General features: G+C 45.6%; 1 protein-coding gene across 12 annotated transcripts in view; it reads right to left on the minus strand.

Moving 5' to 3' along the window:
* Positions 1-1182: 1182 nt before the first annotated feature.
* Ablim1 (actin binding LIM protein 1) overlaps positions 1183-22792 on the minus strand; it is a 291354-nt gene continuing 269744 nt past the window's right edge. For 3 of the 12 annotated variants that reach the window (XM_036173639.1, XM_036173633.1, XM_036173648.1), the window contains 11 exons: positions 19862-19966; positions 17986-18033; positions 15497-15643; positions 13444-13535; positions 12345-12450; positions 11505-11569; positions 10477-10537; positions 9766-9773; positions 8796-8870; positions 7629-7709; positions 1183-5886 (listed from right to left, as the gene is read on the minus strand). In XM_036173639.1, the coding sequence (XP_036029532.1) occupies positions 5773-5886; positions 7629-7709; positions 8796-8870; positions 9766-9773; positions 10477-10537; positions 11505-11569; positions 12345-12450; positions 13444-13535; positions 15497-15643; positions 17986-18033; positions 19862-19966 (902 nt within the window). In that variant the 3' untranslated portion in view covers positions 1183-5772. The remainder of the gene's footprint in view (positions 5887-7628; positions 7710-8795; positions 8871-9765; positions 9774-10476; positions 10538-11504; positions 11570-12344; positions 12451-13443; positions 13536-15496; positions 15644-17985; positions 18034-19861; positions 19967-22792) is intronic. The other 9 variants (XM_036173682.1, XM_036173675.1, XM_036173658.1 and 6 more) reach the window with 5 other exon arrangements.

The following is a 22792-nucleotide window of genomic DNA, read 5'->3' on the forward strand; positions in this document are numbered from 1 at the left end:
GTTCTCTGAGAGTAGCTAACCAACATGCATGCCAACTGCCTTGGTGAACAGCCTGTCTCTGGCTCCCAGGTAAGGGAGATTTTCTTCACAAAGATACTTCCCCCACTGTGTTCTAGGTGACTGCGACAGCCCGTGCTCAGTGGCTCAAAAAGCCTTATCCTCAAGTCTTCAGTTTCATCCCGAAGACAAGACTCACTGCTACGTCACAAACAGATCAAAAATCAGTTTGAGCTACAGTATATGATTGCTGCTAGATGTGTTTGTGGGTGGGTCTTGAATCCAGGGCTTGTACATGCTCAGTGCCACTGAGTACCCCAGCTGTGGTGTTGGAAAGAAAACGGCCCCCATAAGAAGCGACACTATTTGTTGGAAGTGTGCCACTGTAGGGTGTACTTCAAGGTCTCCTATGCTCAAGCCACACTCACTGACACAGTTCACTTCCTGTTGCCTGTGGATTAAGATGTAGAACTCTCAGCTCCTTCTCCAGCACCATGTCTGTCTGCATGCTGCCATGCTTCAGCCATGATGATAATGGACTAAAGCTCTGAAACTGTAATTGAGCCCCCAGTTAAATGTCTTCCTTTGTAAGAGTTGCTGTGGTCATGGTGTCTCTTCACAGCAATAGAAATCCCAACTAAGACACCAGCTGATAATTCATCTCTAGTCAACTTCGTCATTATGGCCTGAATTACTGGACAAGTACTGGCAAGTATCTGTGTTATTTGATACATGTCCTGTCATCAATGAACAGGGCAGAAAAACACCAAGTAGAATGGAGGGGTGGCTCTGTGTTTAAGAGCATGTACTGCTCTTGCAGAGGACCAGAGTTCAGTTCCTAGAACCCACTTCGAGGACCTCACACCTGCCTGGAACTCTGGCTCCAGGGGATCTAACACCAACTACTCCTGTACATGCTTGCATGTGTGCATACAAAATTTTATATATATATATATATTTGCCAGAGCTGAGGACCGAACCCTGGGCCTTGGGCTTGCTAGGCAAGCGTTCTACCACTGAGCTAAATTCCCCACCCCTAAAAAATATTTTTAAGTATTAAAACAACCTTCTATATCTGTGGCTTCACTCTTTGTTCTGGTTCCTGGAAGTTTGGTAGACACTTTAAAAATTAGGACGAAGCTTCCAAAAGACCGACAGGAGCAGGAAGCACACCAGCGGCGGCCGTCAGGGAGGAAGCACATAGCTTTATTCACAGAGTTGAGTACAGTGATGAAGGAGGGTGGTGTGTGCTGTCTGCACCAGGAGTGCAGGGGCAGGGCTGCAGGCCAAGCTCTCCTCTGCACCTGAGCACCGGGTGCTTGGGCGCTGGCACACACCAGCTCGAGACACACCAGCTCTAGTCCACAGGGAACACAGCACAGCTTCTCAAAAACTCAACATTTGCTTTCCTATCACCACAAGGGGAGGGGAGGGGAGGAAGGAAGAGTGGGTAGGCCTTTCAGCAGGTCAAAGTAATCCCATTAATCAAATCAGAAGAGATTCGATGCAGAGTCTTTGGCATCTCATGAAAACCCCCACATTTACCACCAGACACATCTATACAGAGAACTCCCCAAAACATCAGTTCTGTGGGCAACTGTCTCCTCTTCCACAGGTAAAATATCTCCATGTGTAATCATAACCTTTCTGAATGTCAATGCATATAGGCTTGTCTCTTTCTATCTTTCACCCACCAAAAGTGACTCATGGGACAGCCACTCGGAAGAGACACAGAAAAGCATTTTATTTAATAATAACTGCCATTCAGTTGCATTAAGCTCCTGGGGGAAAAGTTGGCCTTGTTGAACTTTATTGTGCACACATTCACTCCTTAGAAAGCTTCACCTCGAATAGCCACTTGTCCCCTTCTTTGTGGATTTGCTACAACATTAAGCACACACAAGTGAAAGCAATCTAACTGTCACTGTGTCCCTCTGCTCCACGAGGAAAAAATGGAACAGCAACTTCAGATGCTGCAGGCTTGCTTGTTCTCCGGTTCCAGTACAGGTGGGTGTTCCTCCCCCGCACAGTGCCATCCAGAGAGAGACAAACTGGTGCCGATCCAAAGCCCTGACCATCCTTTTCTGGATAGAGAGTTCTTCAGAGGGGCACAACAGAGTGAATTTGAAGCATACAAAGCCTTGGTTTGTCTAAAGAAGAAAACTGTAACTCAGAATTGAGGAGGGCACAGAAAGTACAGATGAAACAGTTATCAGCCATCTTTTCAGAGCCAGGGTTCTTGGAGCACACAGCCTGGAGCCATGCCAGCTTCCGCAACATGCCCTGGAGTGCCACTCTAGGTTTGCTTGAGATTTTTTTTTTCTTTTTTAACAAAGACTCAAAAGAGGATAGTTTGAATTCTTTTAAACTTGCAAAAGCAGATCTATCTGACAGCGTCATTGGCGAAGCTACCTTTAGAAAAAGATGTTTGCTTCAAAGTAAAGAAGTCTGTTTTAGAAACATCACCAGCTGAGCCTCTCCATGCTGGTGGTGACTGACTGTAGACAGACGGAAATGACAGGGTGGGGCTGTGCCTCGGGAGGGCAGGCTCAGGCTGGAGGCAACAGAATCAGGACTTGGGGGGTACAGAGGACAGGACAGATAGAAAACTATCTCCCCCCCCCACGTTTTTTGCACCTTAGTACCCACTAGCTGCAGCTTTTCTCTTTGGGGTTTCAGAGAACAGGCAGTTTCATGTTTAGTTATTGTAGGAGTCGTATTAAAAATATTTCATAACAAACTCCACACAGTATGAAAATGCAGAGCTAGCTGTTTTCAAAGGCTTTTCATATCTCGAATAAGTTGTACAGGAAGACAACAGGAGAGTCTGGACTCTCTTAGAGAAGTTTTGAAGGAAGCTGACTGAGGCTACCATATGGCCACAGAAGCCTCCTCTAGGCCATGCAATCTGTACACACTTCAAGTCACAAGTAAGTCAAATGCTAAAAAATATAGCCCTTAATGTACATACGCACCAAGTCTGCCATACATAGAATTCTCACCCAAGTGAACAAGCGGCTTTGATTTTTAGCAACTGGAAATTTCCTCTGTTCAGCAGGATTGGAATAAAGTGAACACCACTCCCCTCCAGAGCTGTGGTCTGGGCATGCCCAGGTAAATCACATGGATCCCTTTAATACCACAGATAGGGCACCACAGCCCACACATTAGGTCTGGTCAGAATCTACGAGGGGACGGAGTGAGACCCCCACTATGACACTTTCCAGCACTCCTCTCCTAGGGCGGTCGGGGTTCCTACAGGCATTTTCTAGCAAGACATTTTTACATGACACAATGTAAATGAACTAGTATGCTGATAGGGAATGCAAATTTTTCCCCCCAACTTAGATGGGAAACTGAGTCCAAATGGTCAAGAAAGCAGGATTTTGTTATTGCAAGAATTTAAGATCAATTCTTCAGTCATCGTTGCAATCCTAGGCAGGTCCTCTAACTCACTCAAAGTTCTCTGTATCATAGAGAGGAGGACTGTCTCTGACCTGAAAGCTGGGGCGCGCGCGCGCGCGCGCACACACACACACACACACACACACACACACACACACGCCCCTTTCAGCTGAATTTTCCTATGTCAAGACAGAGCCACATTAACTTTATGGGGAGCAGGTGCAAAATATTAGCATCTTCTCTGCTTATGCCTGTCTCCTGAATGCTTTGGTTTTTCTCACCTGCATGACTGTGAGTAGTAACATCTTAACCAGTGCAAATGGGCCATTTGTCCTCTCCATACTGTATAAACAACATCTCCCAACAGGCCACCTTGGCTCTCCGTGGCAGGGAAACATGGAGGCACCCTACTCTCCATCCTGCACACTCCCAGGGCAACGTGAGAACCAGGTGACAGAAGCCTCATGTTGAGTCAACCAGTGCTGGAGAGGACATCGTGAAAACACAGCAAGAAGTGAGGGACCTGCCTGGGAACCTGCCATTTGCAGTCTGCCTCCCAACCAGGAGGAGCTGGACCCGTATGGCTCTCTTGCTAACTGCACTAACAGGTCTACACATGCGGGCTTGTGAAGAAATTCTCATACTTATCTGCCTTGCCAGAGTGTAGTGGCATAACCCGCAGGAACAGGTCACAAGTCACAGGTCTGTAGCAGGGCTCCGCTCTGTGTGGCTCATTCTTTCCTGCTGGTGTCCGCAGACAGCCAGTCACTCTAATCCTCCAAGGAATTTCTGCATTTGTGCTGAGTGGTGATTGCGAATGAATTCAAATGCTTTCTCCCTTGGCCTTAACTCAGAGCTTAAATTCCCGAGAAGAGCCCCACAGCAGAAGAATCAATGTGACCTGACCTCTTTCCTGTGAATCTGGAGGGATTCGTCATAATCCAACTCAGACCAGTCCTTACGATGACGTGGCCTTGTTCACACATTTTAATGAAAGAACTGGGTTCCAGTTCGCACTGAGAGTTGTAGAGTGTGGAAGGGGTCCCGGGGAGACAGATGCGGAGCCCTGAACTGCCCTGGCCTTGCTTCCGTGGTCTGCAGCTCACGAGCATGCTGCTCTCTACGCAGCCTCCCGAGGCAGCCTCCCTCTTGATCTCTGGGTCACATGCTCTTGTGCAAAGCCCTCTCCAGAGCCACAGGTCAGTGTGGGAAACGTTCAAGCAGAGGTTACAAAGACTCACAGACAGACTCTCAGAACTTCCCTGGGTGAGTCACACACAGGCACATGTCAGTTGTGCCAGCAAGAAGGAAACTTAAACCAGGCCACCCAAAATCGTCAGGAGCAATCTACATCAGGGTTGCAGAGATCTGAAGGAGAAAAGTTAGGCTATGCCCTTAAAACACTGTACCCGCCAGGACTTGACCTGACCATCAGCTGACAGACAGACAGACAGACAGACAGCAGGGGACGCTAAGGGGAGAACTTGTGACCACGTAGGAGGGCACAGACTTTTCTTCTTTAAGAGAGACATGGAACATGGGCACAAGTCACCCCGCAGCCGCTGGACCAACCTGGAAACTCAATTTGCCTTTCCTTTGTTTGCAAAGGTGAACACACCAGCTCCTGTCAATGTATAGGGAGAAAGCTGAGCACAACATCAGAAAAGACGCTCAGAAAGGGCGGGCTTCCTTCACCTCTTTTTCCTTTTCCTTTTCTCTTAATCCCCCCCCCCCCCAGCAGTTGGCCAATCAGGTCCTAGCACACAGGAAGGGAAGAGAGACTTATTCAAATCATTTTTGCTGGTTCTCAGCCGTGCACTCAGAACTACCTGGTTCCCTGAGGGAGTTCTAGTTCCCCCAGAGCCCAGGCAGAGCAGAGGGAGGCTGCCAACGAAGGCCAAGTTGTTGCTACCACATCAGTGCGGGCCTCTGGACTCCTCCTCAGCCACAGCGCTACGTAATAAATAGACTCACACTTTGGGACTCCCAGTCATTTCTTCCTGTGTGGCTTCCTAAGGACACTTACAGACTCTTACAGGTAGACGCAGCACTAAGTTAGACATTGGTTAAAGGGGAAAATAAAAGGAGAAAGAAGACCCTTGTTGTGGACATAGTCACGTGACAAGGTCACGTGTGGACATTACTGCTGAGTTTGGGAACTTAGAAATCTCTACCCCGTCACTGCTCGGCAAGTGTGACTGTTGGCCCAGGATGTGGCTCATGGGTGCTGAGGTCAGACTTTCCCTCAGTGTTGCTGCTGGGAGATGGTAGCGAACAAATTCTCTGATTGGTGATTCTGGGCCTTAATACAAGGTTCTAGGCACCACCGCCACTGAGAGTCATTTCCTGGTTGTCATTTATTCAGGGGACTTAGAAGAGTTTAGCTTTTTTCTTCATGTCGTTGCGTCTCCAAAGAGGTAACTTGTCAAATTCCTGTATGGACATCCCAAAGATTTCCCAAAATACTTCTGGGGCTAAGTGACGCTGGGAAGAGAAAAGAAAATTGGCGTTAGTCCTTGAGATGTGTTCTCCAGTTTATGAATGCAGCCAGCTTTCTCTGGTCATGGCTTCTGCATCCCCAGTTCATCCCACTTTAGATCAAGTATCTCTTCGTAAACCGCATCTGATCTCAGGGTGTGCAGAAAGACGGTGTTGTGGTCATTCTGCCCTAAACAACACAGTGCTGCAACTACAGACTAATCATTTAGGTTGTACTCGGCAGAATATGTCATCTAGAGCTGATCTGAAACATGCAGGGGGATGTGTGGAGTCAACATATAAACACATATCTGTAAGACTCAGGGGACGTGCTTGCACACTTTGTCATCTGTTGGGGGAGGGGGTCCTGGAATCAATTCCCTGCAGAACTTGAGAAACACTGACATCATTCTGAAGAGCCAGTCAGGCCCAGGAGAGAGGTGGTTACCTCTGTCTGATGCCTGGCTTCCAGAGGAAACAATGGGCAGACTACTGTCAATACTGTTAGACTACCTGGGCTAGTGATCTAGTGGTGATTGGGCATAGGAAGGTGACTCATCAGCAGAAGCCATCACTTCAGGTCCTTGGCATGTTGAGAAGAGACAGAATAACAGATGGTAGTAACAGCCAAAGAGAAAGGGACTTTCAGGGTAGTCTCTGAGAGAGCCCTAGAGCTTCCTCCAGGCCAGTAACGGGGAGAGAAGGATGCTTATCTGCCATTGGTCATACCGCCTGTGAAGTCCCATTTTAACATGGGCTAGAATTGTCTGAGCTAGCCTGACCTCGTCTATAAAAGCATTCCTTTGTGTTATAGAATGGACTGGATTCTTCCTGAGATGGGCAGACATAACAGTTTCTTAATTAAAAATCAGTCAGACAGAGCTGAGTGGCAGTGGTGGGGCACGCCGTTAATCCCAGCACTCAGGAGGCAGAGTCAGACGATTCTCTGTGAGTTCAAGACCAGCCTGGTTCCAACATAGCCAGCACTACACAGAGAAACCCTGTCTTGAAAAACAAAAAACAAAACAAAAACAAAAAACAACAAAAAGAAAACCATTCAGATGGAAAGGTACAAAGATGAGGCGGACATGGACCTGGAATATCTGAGGAGTGATGGAGATGACTATGCGGCCACTCCAGCCCCTAATTACACCAGTATCTGATTTCTAAAAAACATGACGAAGCCACACTGTGTCTCTAGCTAGGGTCATTATAAATCTTACCAGGCATTTTTACACACTGACCTTCCTATAGACTTAGACCTAAGTGTACTTAGATGTGAGGGCATGCACTTGACCACTGGCCTCTCTGAAGCCAGGGAATGCCTGTCTTGATGCTGATGGGGTGTGGAGGCATCCTTCTATTTTCTCTCTTTACAGTACACACTTCGAGAATGGGCGTGTCTTTCTCACTTTTAAATATCTAAGGAAATGCTGAGCACTAATAGGAGCAGTGACTGGATGCTGTAAACTCCCATCCCATGGATTTATTCCCTTGGATGAGATCCTCGAGGCCTTAGTTAGCTCTTTGTTCCGCCCATAAGGTGAGACTGGTTTTTTGTTTTGTTTTGTTTGTCCCCACTACTTTAGGTTTCACCTAAAGTTTATATTTATATTTGTTTAGCTATCCTGGTGTGTGTGTGTGTGTGTGTGTGTGTGTGTGTGTGTGTGTGTGTGTGTGTGTGTGTGTGTGTGAGACGGGCGATGTACGGGGATCTTTCATCGAGGTTAAGTTTATGTTTTGCTTACCTCCAGCCGTGTTCTATCCACATCCCTTAGGATTTTGTTGCGCCCTCTGTTGGTCACCATGAGCATTTCATATGGAAATATCTGAGAAAGACAGACACCTTGTCTAGAACACTTTCATCCATTCAATTCATAAGCATAACCTAAAGTCCAGCACACCCATGATTGATAGCAAGAGCAGGTACAAAGAACCTCTGGTGTTCAGGGCACAGGGACAGACTCTTATACATTCCCATCTCTCTACCAGTGGCTCATGTTGCACTGTGCCTTTGTGCCTGGGGAACAATTTTCTGAACTTAAGAATACTAACTTACTATGAGTGAGTCAGGAAGGTCAAAGTTAGTGGAGATCTGAAGTGGTAGGCACACATATTGTCTCTTCCATGAAGCTGTTAGATTACAGGATAACTTTGTGCAGGGCTCAACACTCTTAGCTATGACAGACTTGTGAATTCACACAGCCAAGCAGGACCCAGAACAGTGTTCTGGAAGCTGACATGTTGAAGTAAGTCCCAACTACAGGTATCAAGGAGATCAAGTCTCTGGACCTTTTTTGTTTTTTGTTTTGTTTTGTTTAAGACAGGGTCTCACTATGAAGGCCTAATTTGCCTAAAACTCCACTATGTAGATCAAACTGCTCTAAAAATTTAGAACCTCCTGATCTCTGAGATTAAAGGTATGCTCCATCATGCCTGGCAACCAGATACCTTGAGGTATAGAACATTCTGGAGCTAGGATGACCAGCCACGTCAGTTTGCCTAAGACTAATCAGATACGGTATGCAAGATGCTTGTTACTAACATGAAGAAACTTCTGGCAAACCAGGACATTGGTCACAAAATCTGGAGCAGGCCTCTGCCATTCCACTCAGCATTGGACATGGCTTGAAATGCATGTGGCAGGGGTCAAGATCACACCTAGGCCACAGGGAAGGGGGTGCTGGTACCTCACTGTGAGATGAGTACTGTGGGCAGTTAAGGTTTAAATCTGCTCGCTGAGTGTGGCTCCAACAGGAGAATAATGTGATGCTTTAAGACAAGCTTGTCTGGATGTACCAGCCTGGAACCAGGTGGCCCCTAGGCTCTGAACGCAGCAAACACAGGAAAGCACAGCTCTCTCTTGCTCACAGGCTGCTGTGTTCAGGAGGAAAGGAGCAGTAGGTCACACTTGCCTTTGGTTCCAACATGTTGGGCATGGACACGCCTCGGTCCATTCTCATGGCTGGCATGTGGCCATCTGGAAGGGTCTGCAACAGAAATGCTTGCTCAGTGGTGGGCATCAGATCTCAGCAGAAGACCAGGGAGGGCTGTTAGTACCCCCTGACCTTCCTGCTGGGTCTCGGACCCTCCCATCAAGTCATGTTCCCTACCATGAACTTCTCAAACTGAGAGCCTTACAGAATAAGAGTGATACTACGTAATCAAGTTGGAGAAAGATCATGGACTATTTTCTGATTAGGCTGCCTGGGTGGAGGGCTGCTTCCAGAAAAAAAAGCAACTGTCAGGTCTATTACCATTATTTTCCTTCTGTGCCTATCTCTCTCTGTCCCCAGGCTGGTCCTGAATTCTAGAGCCTTCAGCCTCAGATGTACTGAGGTTACAGAATATGCCATCACACCCTCTTACCCTTTTCATCCTTTATCTTAGTTTGGATTCAGTCTTCCTTCTCACTCTCCCTCCTTGTCTTACAAGATGAAAAGGAAGAGTTTGGGAGCAAACTGTTCTTTCCCAGTGCCTAAGAGTCCTGTTCCATTTCATTTGGGACAACCGACAGGAGGAAGCACCTAAGCCCTGAGAGACTGTTACTAAAAATCCGCACCCACGCCGATGAGGCCACTCACTTTTCTATCCGCACCCACGCCGATGAGGCCACTCAGTTCTACCTTGGACAGAACTCACTCCAGCCAGAGAAGAGTCTTCTCACACCTGGCCCAGCTCACACCCTACCAGAAAGGTCTGCAGTGACAGCTTGACCTGGCTACCAGACAATGCCTGCTCCTTCCAGCTACAGAGTAACAGTTAGACAATCAACCACCATATACATCCTCCAAACAGAAACCATTCCCCTGAGGCAGCAGCATGGACTGGAGAAGGATGTTCTGTCTGGTGTGGCCAACTCAAGGAAGACAGAGCCATCCATACCTGGTAGTCTAGGAAGAAAAAACAAAACACAACACATTAAGGAAAGACCATGAGAAAACAAAGAGATCACCAACAGTAACACTGTATTCTACCGTAACTTCCAAAACACCCAAACGGACTGTGCTGTTTCCCCACTTTCCTGCAGCCAGGAGATGCCTGCTTCAACTTCAGGCATCAGCTCAAACGCCCTCCCCTCTGCCGTCACCACATGCTCTTTGAGGGCAGTGACCGCTCTTCACTGAGTGCTGAGCGTGTAGCAGGGCAATGGATGAATGCTTAGATACTGGTTTCCCATGCTCGTATTTATCTAGAACAGTGGTTCTCAACCTTCCTAATGCTGGGACCCTTTAATACAGTTCCTCATGTTGTGATGACCCCCAACCCTAACATTATTTTCATTGCTACTTTGTAACTATAATTTTGCTACTGTTATGAATCATAATGTACATATCTGTGATTTCCAATGGTATTAGGTGACCCCCATGAAAGCATCATTTGACCCCAAAAGGATTGCAACCCATAAGTGGTTACTGACCTAGAGACCTCTTGATGTTTTTGTGTTTGTTACTAACTCAGAGAAGAGAGCTGTGGCCCTACTGTGGTATACAAAGAGTGTGAACATAGGCAGTGTGCTAGTGACTGCATAACCTTGCCTGAACCAGGGTCACAAGAAATGACATTGTCATGGTTGGCCTCCCTTTGGAGCCTTACCTCGAACTCCGCCACTGACGTCTCCATAGCTGTTGTACTGAGCAAAGTCTGTGGAAACCGGCTGTAATGAGGGAAACATTATCACTGGAAAATCTCCCATGGTCATTTTAGATTTGGGGGTGGGAGAGCAGACTTAGAAGATCCTAAGAATCCTTCCCAGGCTAAAATCCTGGATGGTCATTATTTATCTTATTTATTCTTCAAATTATGAAATTGCAGTGATATGCAGGCATCTGAGGTGCTGTCCAGCAGGCTTTTATGGAGCAAGTATTTCTTGTTCATAGATACAAATGTATTTCTAAAGGTCCTTTTAATCCCAGCACTAAGGAGGCAGAGGCAGGTGGATCTTTGTGAGTTCAAAACCAATCAGATCTGCATAGTGAGTTCCAGGACAGCCAGGACTATATAGAGAGATGCTGCTCCATCCCCACAATGTATTTCTAGAAAATACATCTAATAATTACATAATTATAATTATTGTATTCTTGGTGAGGGAAGGTGGTTGTCACCAACTCTCTATAGAGATTATGCATCAAGTAATTATTTTGTCCTTATTGTAAAAAGAAAAAAAGTTGCCTGCTATTGCTTTAGTTTCTTGACTTTACACAGGCCATTCAAAGTCAATGTAGTCTTCTTGAAAAAGTATTTTATTTTGCTCACAACTCAAAGTGATTTACCAAGAGGCTGAGCAGGTAGCAATGTGCCTTGTATTCCAGAAGCAAGAGCAAGAGATTCCTCAGGGGCTGGCAGAATGTTTAATGCATAAAGGTATCGGCCTACACCTGATGACCTGAGTTCAATGTGGGGGACTCACATGGTGGAAGGAGATTGATTCCCACAAGATGCCCTCTGTACACGCATCATTGTGTATGTGGCACACTCATATACATGCACATACAAACATGCATACAAAATAATAAAAATGTAACAAAGAGTTAAAAATGCATAAAAAAGGAGTCAGATTATTCCAATGATGCGTCAGTACAGACTGAAAGAGTACATACACCATTAGTTGAAGGAAGTCTTACCCGGTGAAGGCCATTCTTGCCATAACCAGGGAGAGACGAAGTTTTTGATGATGGACCATGTGCAGCTGGATGAGGAATAAAGGAAAGAGAACTTTCTAGTGCTTCAGTGAGACTGCCAGTGATCTTGTGCAATTAAAAGACTTAGGGAAAAGAATTCAGCTGATAATTGGGTTCCAGTGTTCACAACACACTGCCGCCTTCTTGGGGAGCATGCAGGAGTAGACATGTGATCATCTTTAGGAGAGGCAGGAGAAGGAAGGACACACAACCCAGTTGGAGCTAAAGCTAGTGGTACCCCTGGGATTTCCCATCCCAGATGGGAGCTAAGTGCACCTTCTTACTTTGAGCCCTCAATCCTAAGAACACCATTATTTCTGTGTTATAGGAGACAAAAAAAAGGAGCTAAGAAAGTATGCAGAGCAAGGACTCGAGCCTAGGGACATGTGGGTGCCTACACCAGGGGTGGTAGGAGATGGCAGCAGCAACTGAGCCAGAAACCAATGGTGTAAGAAACCAAGACAGTACAGCTGGTCACAGCTGGACTCCTGTGAGGCCTGGGCTGCTGAATCACATCTGTGAAGGCACAGGAGTTCGAGAGGCAACTTGGCTATGGAGGAGGCAAACCATCTAAAGTTCAAGACCTCTGCATCTCTTGATGGGACAATCTTTTTTAAATGTATTGACCTAGGCAGTTGTACATTACATACTCACACAGACAGAATCTCACACTTGGAAGGAATTCAAGGGGTTTGAAGGTCATACAGCTGGTCCTGTCTCCTGGGTAATAGGCAGGTGGCTCAGCCCACCCTTACATCACAGAAGGCAGGGGCTGATGCTCACCTGAGTGCAGGGGAGAGTCATAACGACTGGCCAGCAGGGACGCTCTTTCTCTGTTCTCCTTCTCCATCTCCTCCTTCAGTATCAACTGCCCCAGGCCTGAGTTGAGCTAGTCACAGGGAGAAAAAAGGTACGGAAAAGAAGAGACACGATGTATTTGCTGTCATGAACTACTGCTTTTCCTGCTCGGAGCTTGTGCTTCCTTCAGAGGTAGGACGGGGTCTGGCTTTACCAGTGGTGAAGTGTCTCTTCCCCAAGCCAGGCTCCATCTTAAAAGGCCGCCTTCCATCTTTGCCCTCCCCAAAGGCCTCAGCATGTGTACATATTTGATGATTTTTGATATAGGAGGGAGAGACTAAGAATTTGCATTGTTTGCCTTTAAAAAAACATTTAAATATATGCTTACACATATTTTAGAAAATCCAGAAGGAAACAAACTGGGACTACCCACAAGGCGTCCCCGCCCTCCATCTTCTGACTTATGCCCATCTCCGCTGTTGTGTGCACACTTGACACAAACGATGCTGCTCTCCCTCCTTTCTCCTATGCATGCAACACCATGTGCATGTCTTCCAGTTTTAGAGAATATCATTTTAAGGGATCCATTAGCCCCTTAGTGGTCTGAGTTTAGAATTCACTAGCCCTCTGAGGTGCCAAAGGTCCTAGCAAGAAGCAAAGATGCATAAAAGGAGTGGGGGAGAGGAGGGCTCTTGGCGGCAGACCAGTTGGTACCTTTTTATCATTTCATATTCTGTCCTGAGGAAAGATTTGGATCAATATGTCATCCCAAGGAAATCCCTCTAGCAAGACCTGCATGCCCCTGGGTATACACCATCTTGGCCTGCAGGAACCCTCCACATCCTTTCAATTGGACCACCTGCACACCTACCCCACAGTCAGGTGCTCCCTGCATTCTGTGACCCTCTAAACCCTCCAGCCTCACTGTTACCACCTCGGATCACCAGATGCCTGCCATGCCTCTCCTACTGGACTGCAAGCCCTTGAGGCCGGGGACCACCACCTACTTCCCTTGGTGGTATGCAGACAAGCAAACACTAGGAGTCAACTGGGAACAAAATCGAGGGCAGCAGTGAGGACAAACCTTCATCAATTGCTCTTCTTGAAGCTGCCGGCGTCTCAGGAGTTCCTCCTCATCTTCCTCTCTGCCACTAGATCTGCGTCTCATGTCAGTTCCTAATTCCACAGTAAAAACAACTTCTCACATCAGCCCCGTGATAGAGGAATCTTAGCGGTCTAGTCCATCTGGCTGTCTACCAGGCTGGTAAGGTGGGCAGCAGGCTTTCACATGGTGAAAATACCCACCACCAACTCTACACCATGGGCTGGCTTCTCAAGGCTCATCTGATGTGCTAGTTCAGTGTGTAATGCAGCTAAGGTGGGGATTTGGGCCTTTCAACACCTGCCTGTTAACTAGACCTGGGCTTGCCATGGCAACTCAGTCTCAAGGCATCAGCATCATACTGAGTGGAGAGTGAGTACCTCCAGCTATCACTTGATGACCCGAGGGTCAGTTTTACCTAGCAAGGAATCCAAACACATCTATATATCTACACATTACAGGGACAGTCACCATCTTGTGTCAAGTTTTTAAAACTTGCAGTTCCCTCTTTTTCTGGTTTTAGACTCTTTTAAAGTAAACTGCCACATTTTTTCTACCCTTAGTAAATCCATTAAAAAAGGACATTTGCTGTGCTTCTTTTAAAGGCGAGGTCTATAATTTTCCTTTTCACAAACAGTAAAAATCAGTCACAAAAGAATTTGCTACTAATAGGCAGGTAAACAAAACCAGGGTTCATACAGCTCCAAGTGACTTTGGAGCTATACTGCAGTTGACACATCACTTCTGGGTCTCCAGGAGGAGTCTGTCCAAGTGACTAGAGGGCTAAAGGAAGTGCCGTTTTTCCTAAATCACTTCGATGAACCTGGCTGAGCAAACAGGAACTTTTTCTAATCTCATAAGAATAAACATTTGTTAATAGTTGTGCTTTTCATTATTTTTATGAACAGAGCAGGCATTTTCCTCACTTTAGGATTCTAGGCAATGCCAGACTATTCAGTGATGATGACTTTCCCCCTCTCTGAACTTAGGTCCCTACTAAGCAATGTAGCTGAGGTAGAAACCTAGGAGCCCTGAAGCTGCCTGAAGGGCAGAGATTGACAGATACTTCATTCTTAGGCTTAAAAACGTTAATGTGGATTTTTTTTTCTTTATTTTATACTAATAAAAATCAAAAGACCAAAGCTTGTAAGAAGTAGATACATCTCATCAACCTAATTATAGAATATTTGTGGATAATGAGAATGTATTTCTCTTCAACTATTTCTATAAATATTAATTACTTTAAAATGAACTTCTGTTGCCTATAAAAGTTATTAAACAAAACAAAACCCAACCTGATTAGGAAGATTAAGAACTTTTGGAGCACTGAAGGTCTTTCAGGTTGTCAACAGAAGTGGGGATAGTTGTAGCTCTGTAAGACTGATCTACTTTCCAGTTTTAGCTACTGGCCTTGGTAATCAATCCATTTCTACAGGCTTGAGTGATTTCACTAAGGACAGGATGGTAAAGACACAGACACCGCTGGAAAGCAGAAAGCCAAGAATGACATGGTTCCAATGTGCCATTGGAGTGCCAGATCATGGAATGACAGACGTAAACTCACACACAAGTTACACTCCAGAATGCCTACCACAGCCCTTCTTGGCAGTGGAGCACATGCCTTGGCAGAGCAGGGAGAGGGTGTCAGTGTTAAGGCTGCCTGTTAGCAGCGAGGAAGACAATCCAGATACGGTCTAAAGCAAACTTAACTGGGGAAAGTCACGTTACAGTGGATGCCCCACAACTTCACACACTCTGCTCTCCAGCTGGGTGAGTCCATCCAAGACGTCAGTTTTAGACCAGTTCTGGATCCTCGTGTGTTCTGTGTACAGCCAGGCCGTGGGTGGCAGAGTTTTGTAACTTTTAAGCATTTTGCATGCACACTGACATGATATTCATTCTTGTCACTATTCTACCCTTGGTCTATATGCTTTTCTTAAACACCTTTGTGACATTTCTTTGCATGTTTTTAAGCAATTCATTTTGCACTCTCGTAGGAGCTTGTCCCTTTGACTTAGCTGCATTGGTTGCATACCTACGGCAGCAAGAGAGGGGGGACCAGGCCAGTGGTCCGTCTCAATCTTTGGTATCTCGCTGGGATCTGGCGCCTGGGCTGCGGGGAACTTGGAAAACTTGATGATGTCTTCTGAAGCCTTGCTCTGGGCTGCCAAGGCAGCTGCATCTAGGTGGGAACCAGGGATGCTTAGCTATGAGTCTGTAAGGTGGTGGTGGTACCACCCCACAGACAGGATTTTCCATTCTTCATAGAATGTTTCAAAGCTAGAACTCTGAACATTCTAGCCATCATAGAACTATCTACTCTGTAATTTTTAAATATTCTTGGTATTAGAAATTTGAGTTCAAATTTGAAATTAAAGAGCTAAGAAGTAGAAAGCAGGGAAAGCCACATTTGCCTGTAGTTGTTAATATTTAGGGAGGGGCTGGGCTTTGTATTTGGGAGGCAGAAGCCACAGATATGCTAATCTAGTTCATTAAGCCTTTACTCACTCTCATGAGTCTTTCAATCTTAGGAAATTGAAATGGAAAAACCCAATTCTGGCTTTGCAGGACCTTGGTGTAATTTATGGTTACCACCAGACTTACTGTTGTTCAGGGGTCTGTTCAAACAAGTGAGTCAGCCAAGTTGAAAACAAGAGCAGCCCAGGCAAGCAACATTAGTCCCCAGGGTTTGTAATGGCTATGCTTAGTGGAGGACTCCCTGGCTTTTAGCCCCAAATCCAATCACAGAATCAGCAAAACAAACCAGGTTAAATAGTCAGTCCCTAATTCCAACTGACTTGGCAAACTGGCCCGGCATTTTAAAACATGTTTATTAAGGCTGAAGTTAAATTACTTTTCTTTAGGGCTCACATTTTTAAATCTGGAAACAAACTTTTTGAATATTCTAATTCTTCCAGAAACCTTCTGGCCTTTGACTTGCTCCTGTGACTTGACCAAGGTTACCCAATAATAAGGGATAGAGTCTTGGCTGAGCAAGAAGCAGTGTGTCTCAGAATCATTACCTTAATGGGAAAAACAAAGAATCTTGGCTTAGGAAACACTGTGTCCTCCCTGGAGCTAGCACAAGACCAGACTTCTTTGTAAAGATGAAGAAAGGTGACTTTTAATTTTCCTGGCAAATGTTCTAGGGCACAGGTATAAATTTGGGACATGAGATCTATTTCTTTGACATGAGCAGAGTTCTGCAAACATGCCTTGGAAAGTGTTGCTCCAGTCCTGCTATTGGTTAATTACACACAGCAGGCTGAAAACAAGGACTTCTGCCAAATGGTTATCACGGGAAGACTGCCATTCCTTCCATAGGATGTCCAGCACTATCCAACCTCCCCGCTCCTGTCTGCAGGTTGTTTAGGGTGCTAGGGACTAGAGACTTTAATTTACAGACATCTCTAAGTGGCTAAATCTAACTCTGGGTGATCTATTGTTAAAGGAAAATAAAAAAGCATGACTTCAAACAGTATTTACTTACGCATTAGCATGGTGAAGTCAGTAGTTAACATTCACATGTTAATGAGTGTGTGGGAAGACATTAAACCATAAAGAAACAAAAAAACAAAAACAATGTTAATAAACTTAAAATGCAAGCACAGGATGTAAAACCTTGAAACAAAAAAGAAAAGGAAAACCAAACAATACACACTTTTCCTCTCCCTAGAATGTTGGTCTGAAAGTTTTTCCTTCTATATTTTCAGCTGAAATCTGAATTCTTACTTATTCCTGACTAGATTCTATGGAAAGCCTTCAAGTCTCCAAACAATTAATGTGTAATTTTCAGAACTCACTGGAAAGCCACTTTGGGCCATCTAGCTAAGCCACAGATTTATGGCAGATAAATCCAGAGAGTCTTGATAGTGGCAGGGAAAAAAAAAAAAGGAAACGCTCAGAAAATACTGTCATTTCTTGGGTTTAGGAGACCTATATCTCCAGAAAATGAAAACACGATGATAAATCCACCTTGGTGATTCCTTGCTTCTAGGAATGTAAGAGACACATTATCTAAATTATTGGTCTTTACAGATGAGAACACTAAAACAGAGGTTTATGCCCATGAACTGCACAGCCGTATTTGTAGTATGGGATGGGCCCTCTACTCACCTCAGCTTGTTCCTCTGCCTGCTGTGGGGTTTGTGCCTTTAGTGGGTGTTTTATTTTTACTAGCTTTAATTATTTGAACTAGTTGCAAGTTCATCAGATTTACTTAAAAGTCAGTTAAATTATTCAGTGGCTAAAGAAAGATCATTAGGCTATTTGCTACTGACCACAATTCCCCTTTCTATGGACGGGATGATCAGAAATGGGTTAGAGGCTTCCTTATTGAGCTAAGTGCTCTCCACCAGGTACATGGGTTTCGAGTCAGTATTTGTATCCTGTCAGAGTACAAGGGCATACGTAACACGCAGCATGCCCCAGTTTGAGTCATCCTAAACTGCACCAGGCAAGCCTTTCGGAAGAGAACAGAGCCCAGCTGACCCACCATTTCAGAACTGAGGGAGGGAGCATTACCATGCTGTTTGTAGATGGGAGGTTTTCGGTAAATGTTGATCCCTTGATCTGTGGAAATGAAAAGCAAAGATGTGTGATTATGGGAACCAGCTCAGAAATGGAGAAAAAGAAAACAAAGCAATGACTAGGCCAACCAAAGGGTGGAAACTGAAGACTCACAAACAAAAACGACCCAGAGGGCTACCCTTCGTATTACAAAGACTGAGTCCACTAGAGGAACAGACCACAGAAATGAGCGAATCTACACACAAGTGATGTGGGAGCCTTTGTAATACATCCTAGTGCACAGAGAGGTGCCTCTTATTCATGAGCCATTTATTTCACACACAGACTTCACTGAAAGTGGGATCCAAACAGGAAGCGATGTACGCAGTGGAGGAGGAAGACGTAACCAGTTTGGGGAAAAATAATCCCCAAATCGCTACTGTCTAGAAATTGAGCTACCCGGAGTCCAGTGGCTCAATTTACAATTTCAGTTAATGAGAGGAGCAATGGACAGCGATGTGAAGAAGCTAAGAATACACACAGCAACACTTGGGATGATAAACAAAATCCTAATCCAGAGAAGCCAAATTTGTGTTAAGAAGCAAGCAAGGAAAAAAAAAAGGGGGTACAAAATGCTATCCATGTCTGCGGAGACTCTGTCTGATTAAGCCACCATTTCACTTTGACTAAAAGTGTTCAGATATTTCCAAAGTTCTCTCTTTTCCCCATTGTCTTAGGTACTGTACCTTGGAGGGGAATCTTTCAGATAAAAAAACTTCAAATGTACATAACAGTTTTCAAGATTAATGAAAAAAAAAATTAAAGACAGTCCTAGCTGAGTGTTTCCAATCTCATTGTGCCTTCCTGATTTGCTGGGTATATTCAGAATTCAAAGAAAATGATGAATAGAGATTCCAGGTAGGCTTAGTAATAGGAACCTCGTGGCAGGTTATGAAACTTCTGGTGGCCTCAGGTGGTCCGTCACTCTTAGGGACTGAGCTGACCCAGAATGTCAGGATAGTGGCAGGCTCTGGGTTTTCTGTTTTTTTTTTGTTTGTTTGTTTGTTTTGTTTTGTTTTGTTTTAATTTGTTTTGTTTTGGTTTGGTTTTCTAGATAGGGTGTCTCTGTGTAGCCCTGGCTGTCCTGAAAATCACTTTGTAGACCAGGCTGGTGTTGAACTCACAGAGATCCATGTGCCTCTGCCTCCCGAGTGCCGGGATTCAAGGCGTGCATCACTGTGCCCCACTGGTTTTTCCACTTTTGATGGCAAATTACTATTTGAGCTGTGGTAGTTAGCACCGTGACTACTAGGGTAAAGCTTGCAGTGTCAAGCCTAAATTGCAAGATATTTTGGTAGACTGTTCAGGTGACCTGCTCACTACCTACTACAGAAACACCACCCAGCTGATCCAATGTTACAACTCTGGAGGGATTCTCGAGTGACAGTGTGGTTCAGTCTTTAGGATGAGACAGCTAGATGGCTCTCAGGATTATTTGTGAATGCTCTGGAACCACAGTCTGACAGAAGGGAAAACCCAGCCCTTCCTGTTGGTCTTTACCGGCTCTGCCCCCCACTCCCTTCACAGTCTCTGCAAGGACATTTGAGGGCTAGGTATGTGGCTCAGTGGGCTATCACTCATACAGCATATACAAGGCCCTAGCTTTAATCCCCAGCCATGAAAACAAAAGTGTTTTTAATTGAAAACTTAGGCCTTCAACTTGATCCCACCACCTTCAGTTCAGACCATTCAGAAGGCCAGATCCTGCAATTTAGTTTTTGGTTGACTGTGTATGTCTTGATGAAGGAACATGAGGAATGGAGACAGACGAGGTTACAAGGCTACATTCTACACCATGACATGACACCAGACACACAGTGTCAGCTCCTACCTGGAACATGGAAATGTTTAGGGGCCTGAGCGTAAGTTGGAGTTAGAGGGCGGCTGTCGGGCCGGTAAGGGAGAGGGGAGCTCCGGCCGCTGGACGGCTCATTGCCTCCAATGAGAAGAATGGAAAAACAGAATGAGAGGGAGAGCAGTAAAGGGCACTGAGTAAGCGCATCAAACTTCAACACAACAGGCTCCAAGGCGGGAATGTCAGAAAGGCAAAACAAACAAACCCAGTTTGTCAACTTGGCTCACAAAGTTGGCGACAGGTTTAGTTTTCCAAAGGGGAGATTTGAGCTCAGGTAGGACCAGGTTCAAAGCAGCCAGCACTCAGGGATGCATCATTCCAATGGCATGCAGTGGAGGCCATGAGCTCCGCAAACTGATGAGATGGTAAGTGTGTGGGGGGAAGGGACAGCCACTGGCTGCCAACTCAGGGTCATCAGATGCTTAGTCCCCAGGCATGTAGGTGGGTAGGATGTGCAGGCCCCAACTCCAGGCATGACTGCTTCTAGGCACAGTGGCAGAGGGTGGCCACTAGAATATGTTTCTCTTAACTCAAGGCTAAGGCTGGGTGCCTCAGTGGTCATCCAGTCCTTCCCCTCACAATATAAAGTGTTTTCACCACAGCATATGTTTCTGTTTCCCTTGCTCTGAAGTATACAGATGGAGTTACACCCCTCCTTGCCAGATACCTTGGAACCATTTGTGTTCTCCCCAAGATGAGAGACTCCTCCTGGCCAGTGCGCCAATCACTAACACACTAACTTAACACTTCGGCTCATGCAAATCAGGAAGGGAGATAGATTCTGCTCCTACTTCTCGGGTCTCCCAGCCATGGTATTGCTACACTGTGTACCTGCTCACTCAGGGGACTGACTGATCTACAAGCTCAGAAAGGAGATGCAGGCTTCCTCGGTTCTTTAGAAAGTCCCTGGAGCATAGCACCAGAGGGAAAGGTCCCAGGTGAGCTGGAAGACAAGTCTAGAGACCCGGAACATCATGCGCTAGGGTGTGATAAGGTTAAAGCACTGAAAGGCGTCCACAGAGCAGACACTAGCTGTGGGGCATGGAGGGCTGGAGCTTAGCTACAAGACCCTCAAGCACAGACAGGGAGGGACACACACACACACACACACACACCTTCCCTTCTATCCATAGGGATGCAGGGAAGAGCTATGCAAAATTAGGATGAAATGAGCTACTGGCCTAATTTGTCCTGCCCCACATCTGAGCAAGCATTATGTCCTAAGAACACACCAGAACATCAAGAACTACTAAAACCTGTGAACTTATTCACGTGGATTACTTTCACTGTTGTTCTTAGAGGTCTTCACTCAAGATATAAGTCCCTCTTCTAGGACACGGGATTTTTCAGTTTTTTAAAACCACTTTGTAGCCTGATGTTTCATTCACTTGAAGTACGAATGTTTTAATTTTTTTTTTTTTTTTAATTTACAACTTGGAATTGAGTTTGGGGCCTTGCATGCACATTCTAGGCAAGTGTTCTATTTCAAGCAAATCATACACTGTCAGAAACAAGTTTTGGCCAACTTCTTCAAGTCAACCTGTCCTAAATCTGACCAGCAAAGCATGAACGATGTCAATTGCCAGGGCTTTAAAGTGTGTCAAGTATTTAAATGTCTCCATGAGGACATTTCTAGGTCACCCCAAGACAGGAGTGAAGTAAAATGTGACAATCTTACTCTCCCAAAGAGCAACGGCTACTTCATGTCTGACAAAATGCATGAAGAAACACAGGCAGAAAAGGAGAGGAGAGAGGAGGTTATGGCTTGTGTTTGAAAATGAGATGCCATGTCCAACATACAGCTGCACTGGAACTGAGTCTCCTTGGTTCTCACCAACACTCAGCTCATCCCCTGGCCAAGAGCAATCCTTAGGAGCCTGGGAGTGAACGACCGATACAGGCCAACTTACGACGTCTACAGCTAGGCCTGACCTAACTTAGCAAGCGCCCCGGTGGGGTTGGCCATGACATCTCTCAAGGAACCCAGACGCTGGTACCCAGCAATGGGATCACAATGGCATCTCCCTGGATCTCTTCATTTTATTCGATCCTCCAACTTATTGGTTTCACTCCAGAAGAATCTTTTAACCCGTAAGTGTTGGGGTTAAACTGCTACGAGCTGAAAACGGAAGAGTCTTAGGGGTCTCCACCAAAGGCAGCACAGGAAGTGCCCCCACCACCACCACCGGCAGTTCTGAAGCACACTGCTGCCTGCCCTGGATCCACCTGAAGCCTTGGTGTCCTTGCAGAGCACCGGATTCAGGAGAGGGTTTTCACAAGCTTGGTCAGATGAGTGTTCAGTAACCACCTCTCAATATTAAGTAGGGTCATTGAAACCACATGAGCACATGCTGGGCAGATGCTGAAGGTTGCTAAAGGCAGACAACAGTTCCAAGGCTCTATCAATATGACCCCCTCGTGTCAAATAGCAGTAATAACCTATCACTTTCTAATAAGGGTAAAGACTCTAGAAAGTTCTGGGTCCAAGGCGTGCTGTCACCAGTAATGGTACTGTTGCTTTTGACTTGGTTGTGTATCCTCAATAACCAATGACCTTTCCAGTTGTTAAAAACCAAAACCAAAACCACTAGTAGCATATGTAAGTCTTTGGGAGTAAATTTAATTCTATGATTGTCTAAAATTCCTCACAGGACTGGCTGAAACAGCAGGTAAAAGTGATTTCTGAAAGGCATTGACTCATCTGAGACTACAAAGTAACCGAGAGCAGGATGGAAGCTGGTCATCTTTACTTCACTTTGTGCCTATCTCCTTTGCTTTGAGTCAGACTCCTGCTTGATGCTGCACGGTCCCTGAGGAGTGTCTGTCAGTCCCTGAGGAATGTCTGTCTGACCCACCTATCCCTTTCCCCATCCATGCTGAAGGGGCAGAGACAAGTCATTGTTTTAA

The sequence above is a fragment of the Onychomys torridus genome, chromosome 1 (genome assembly GCF_903995425.1).
Source record: "Onychomys torridus chromosome 1, mOncTor1.1, whole genome shotgun sequence".
Taxonomy (NCBI): Eukaryota; Metazoa; Chordata; class Mammalia; order Rodentia; family Cricetidae; genus Onychomys; species Onychomys torridus.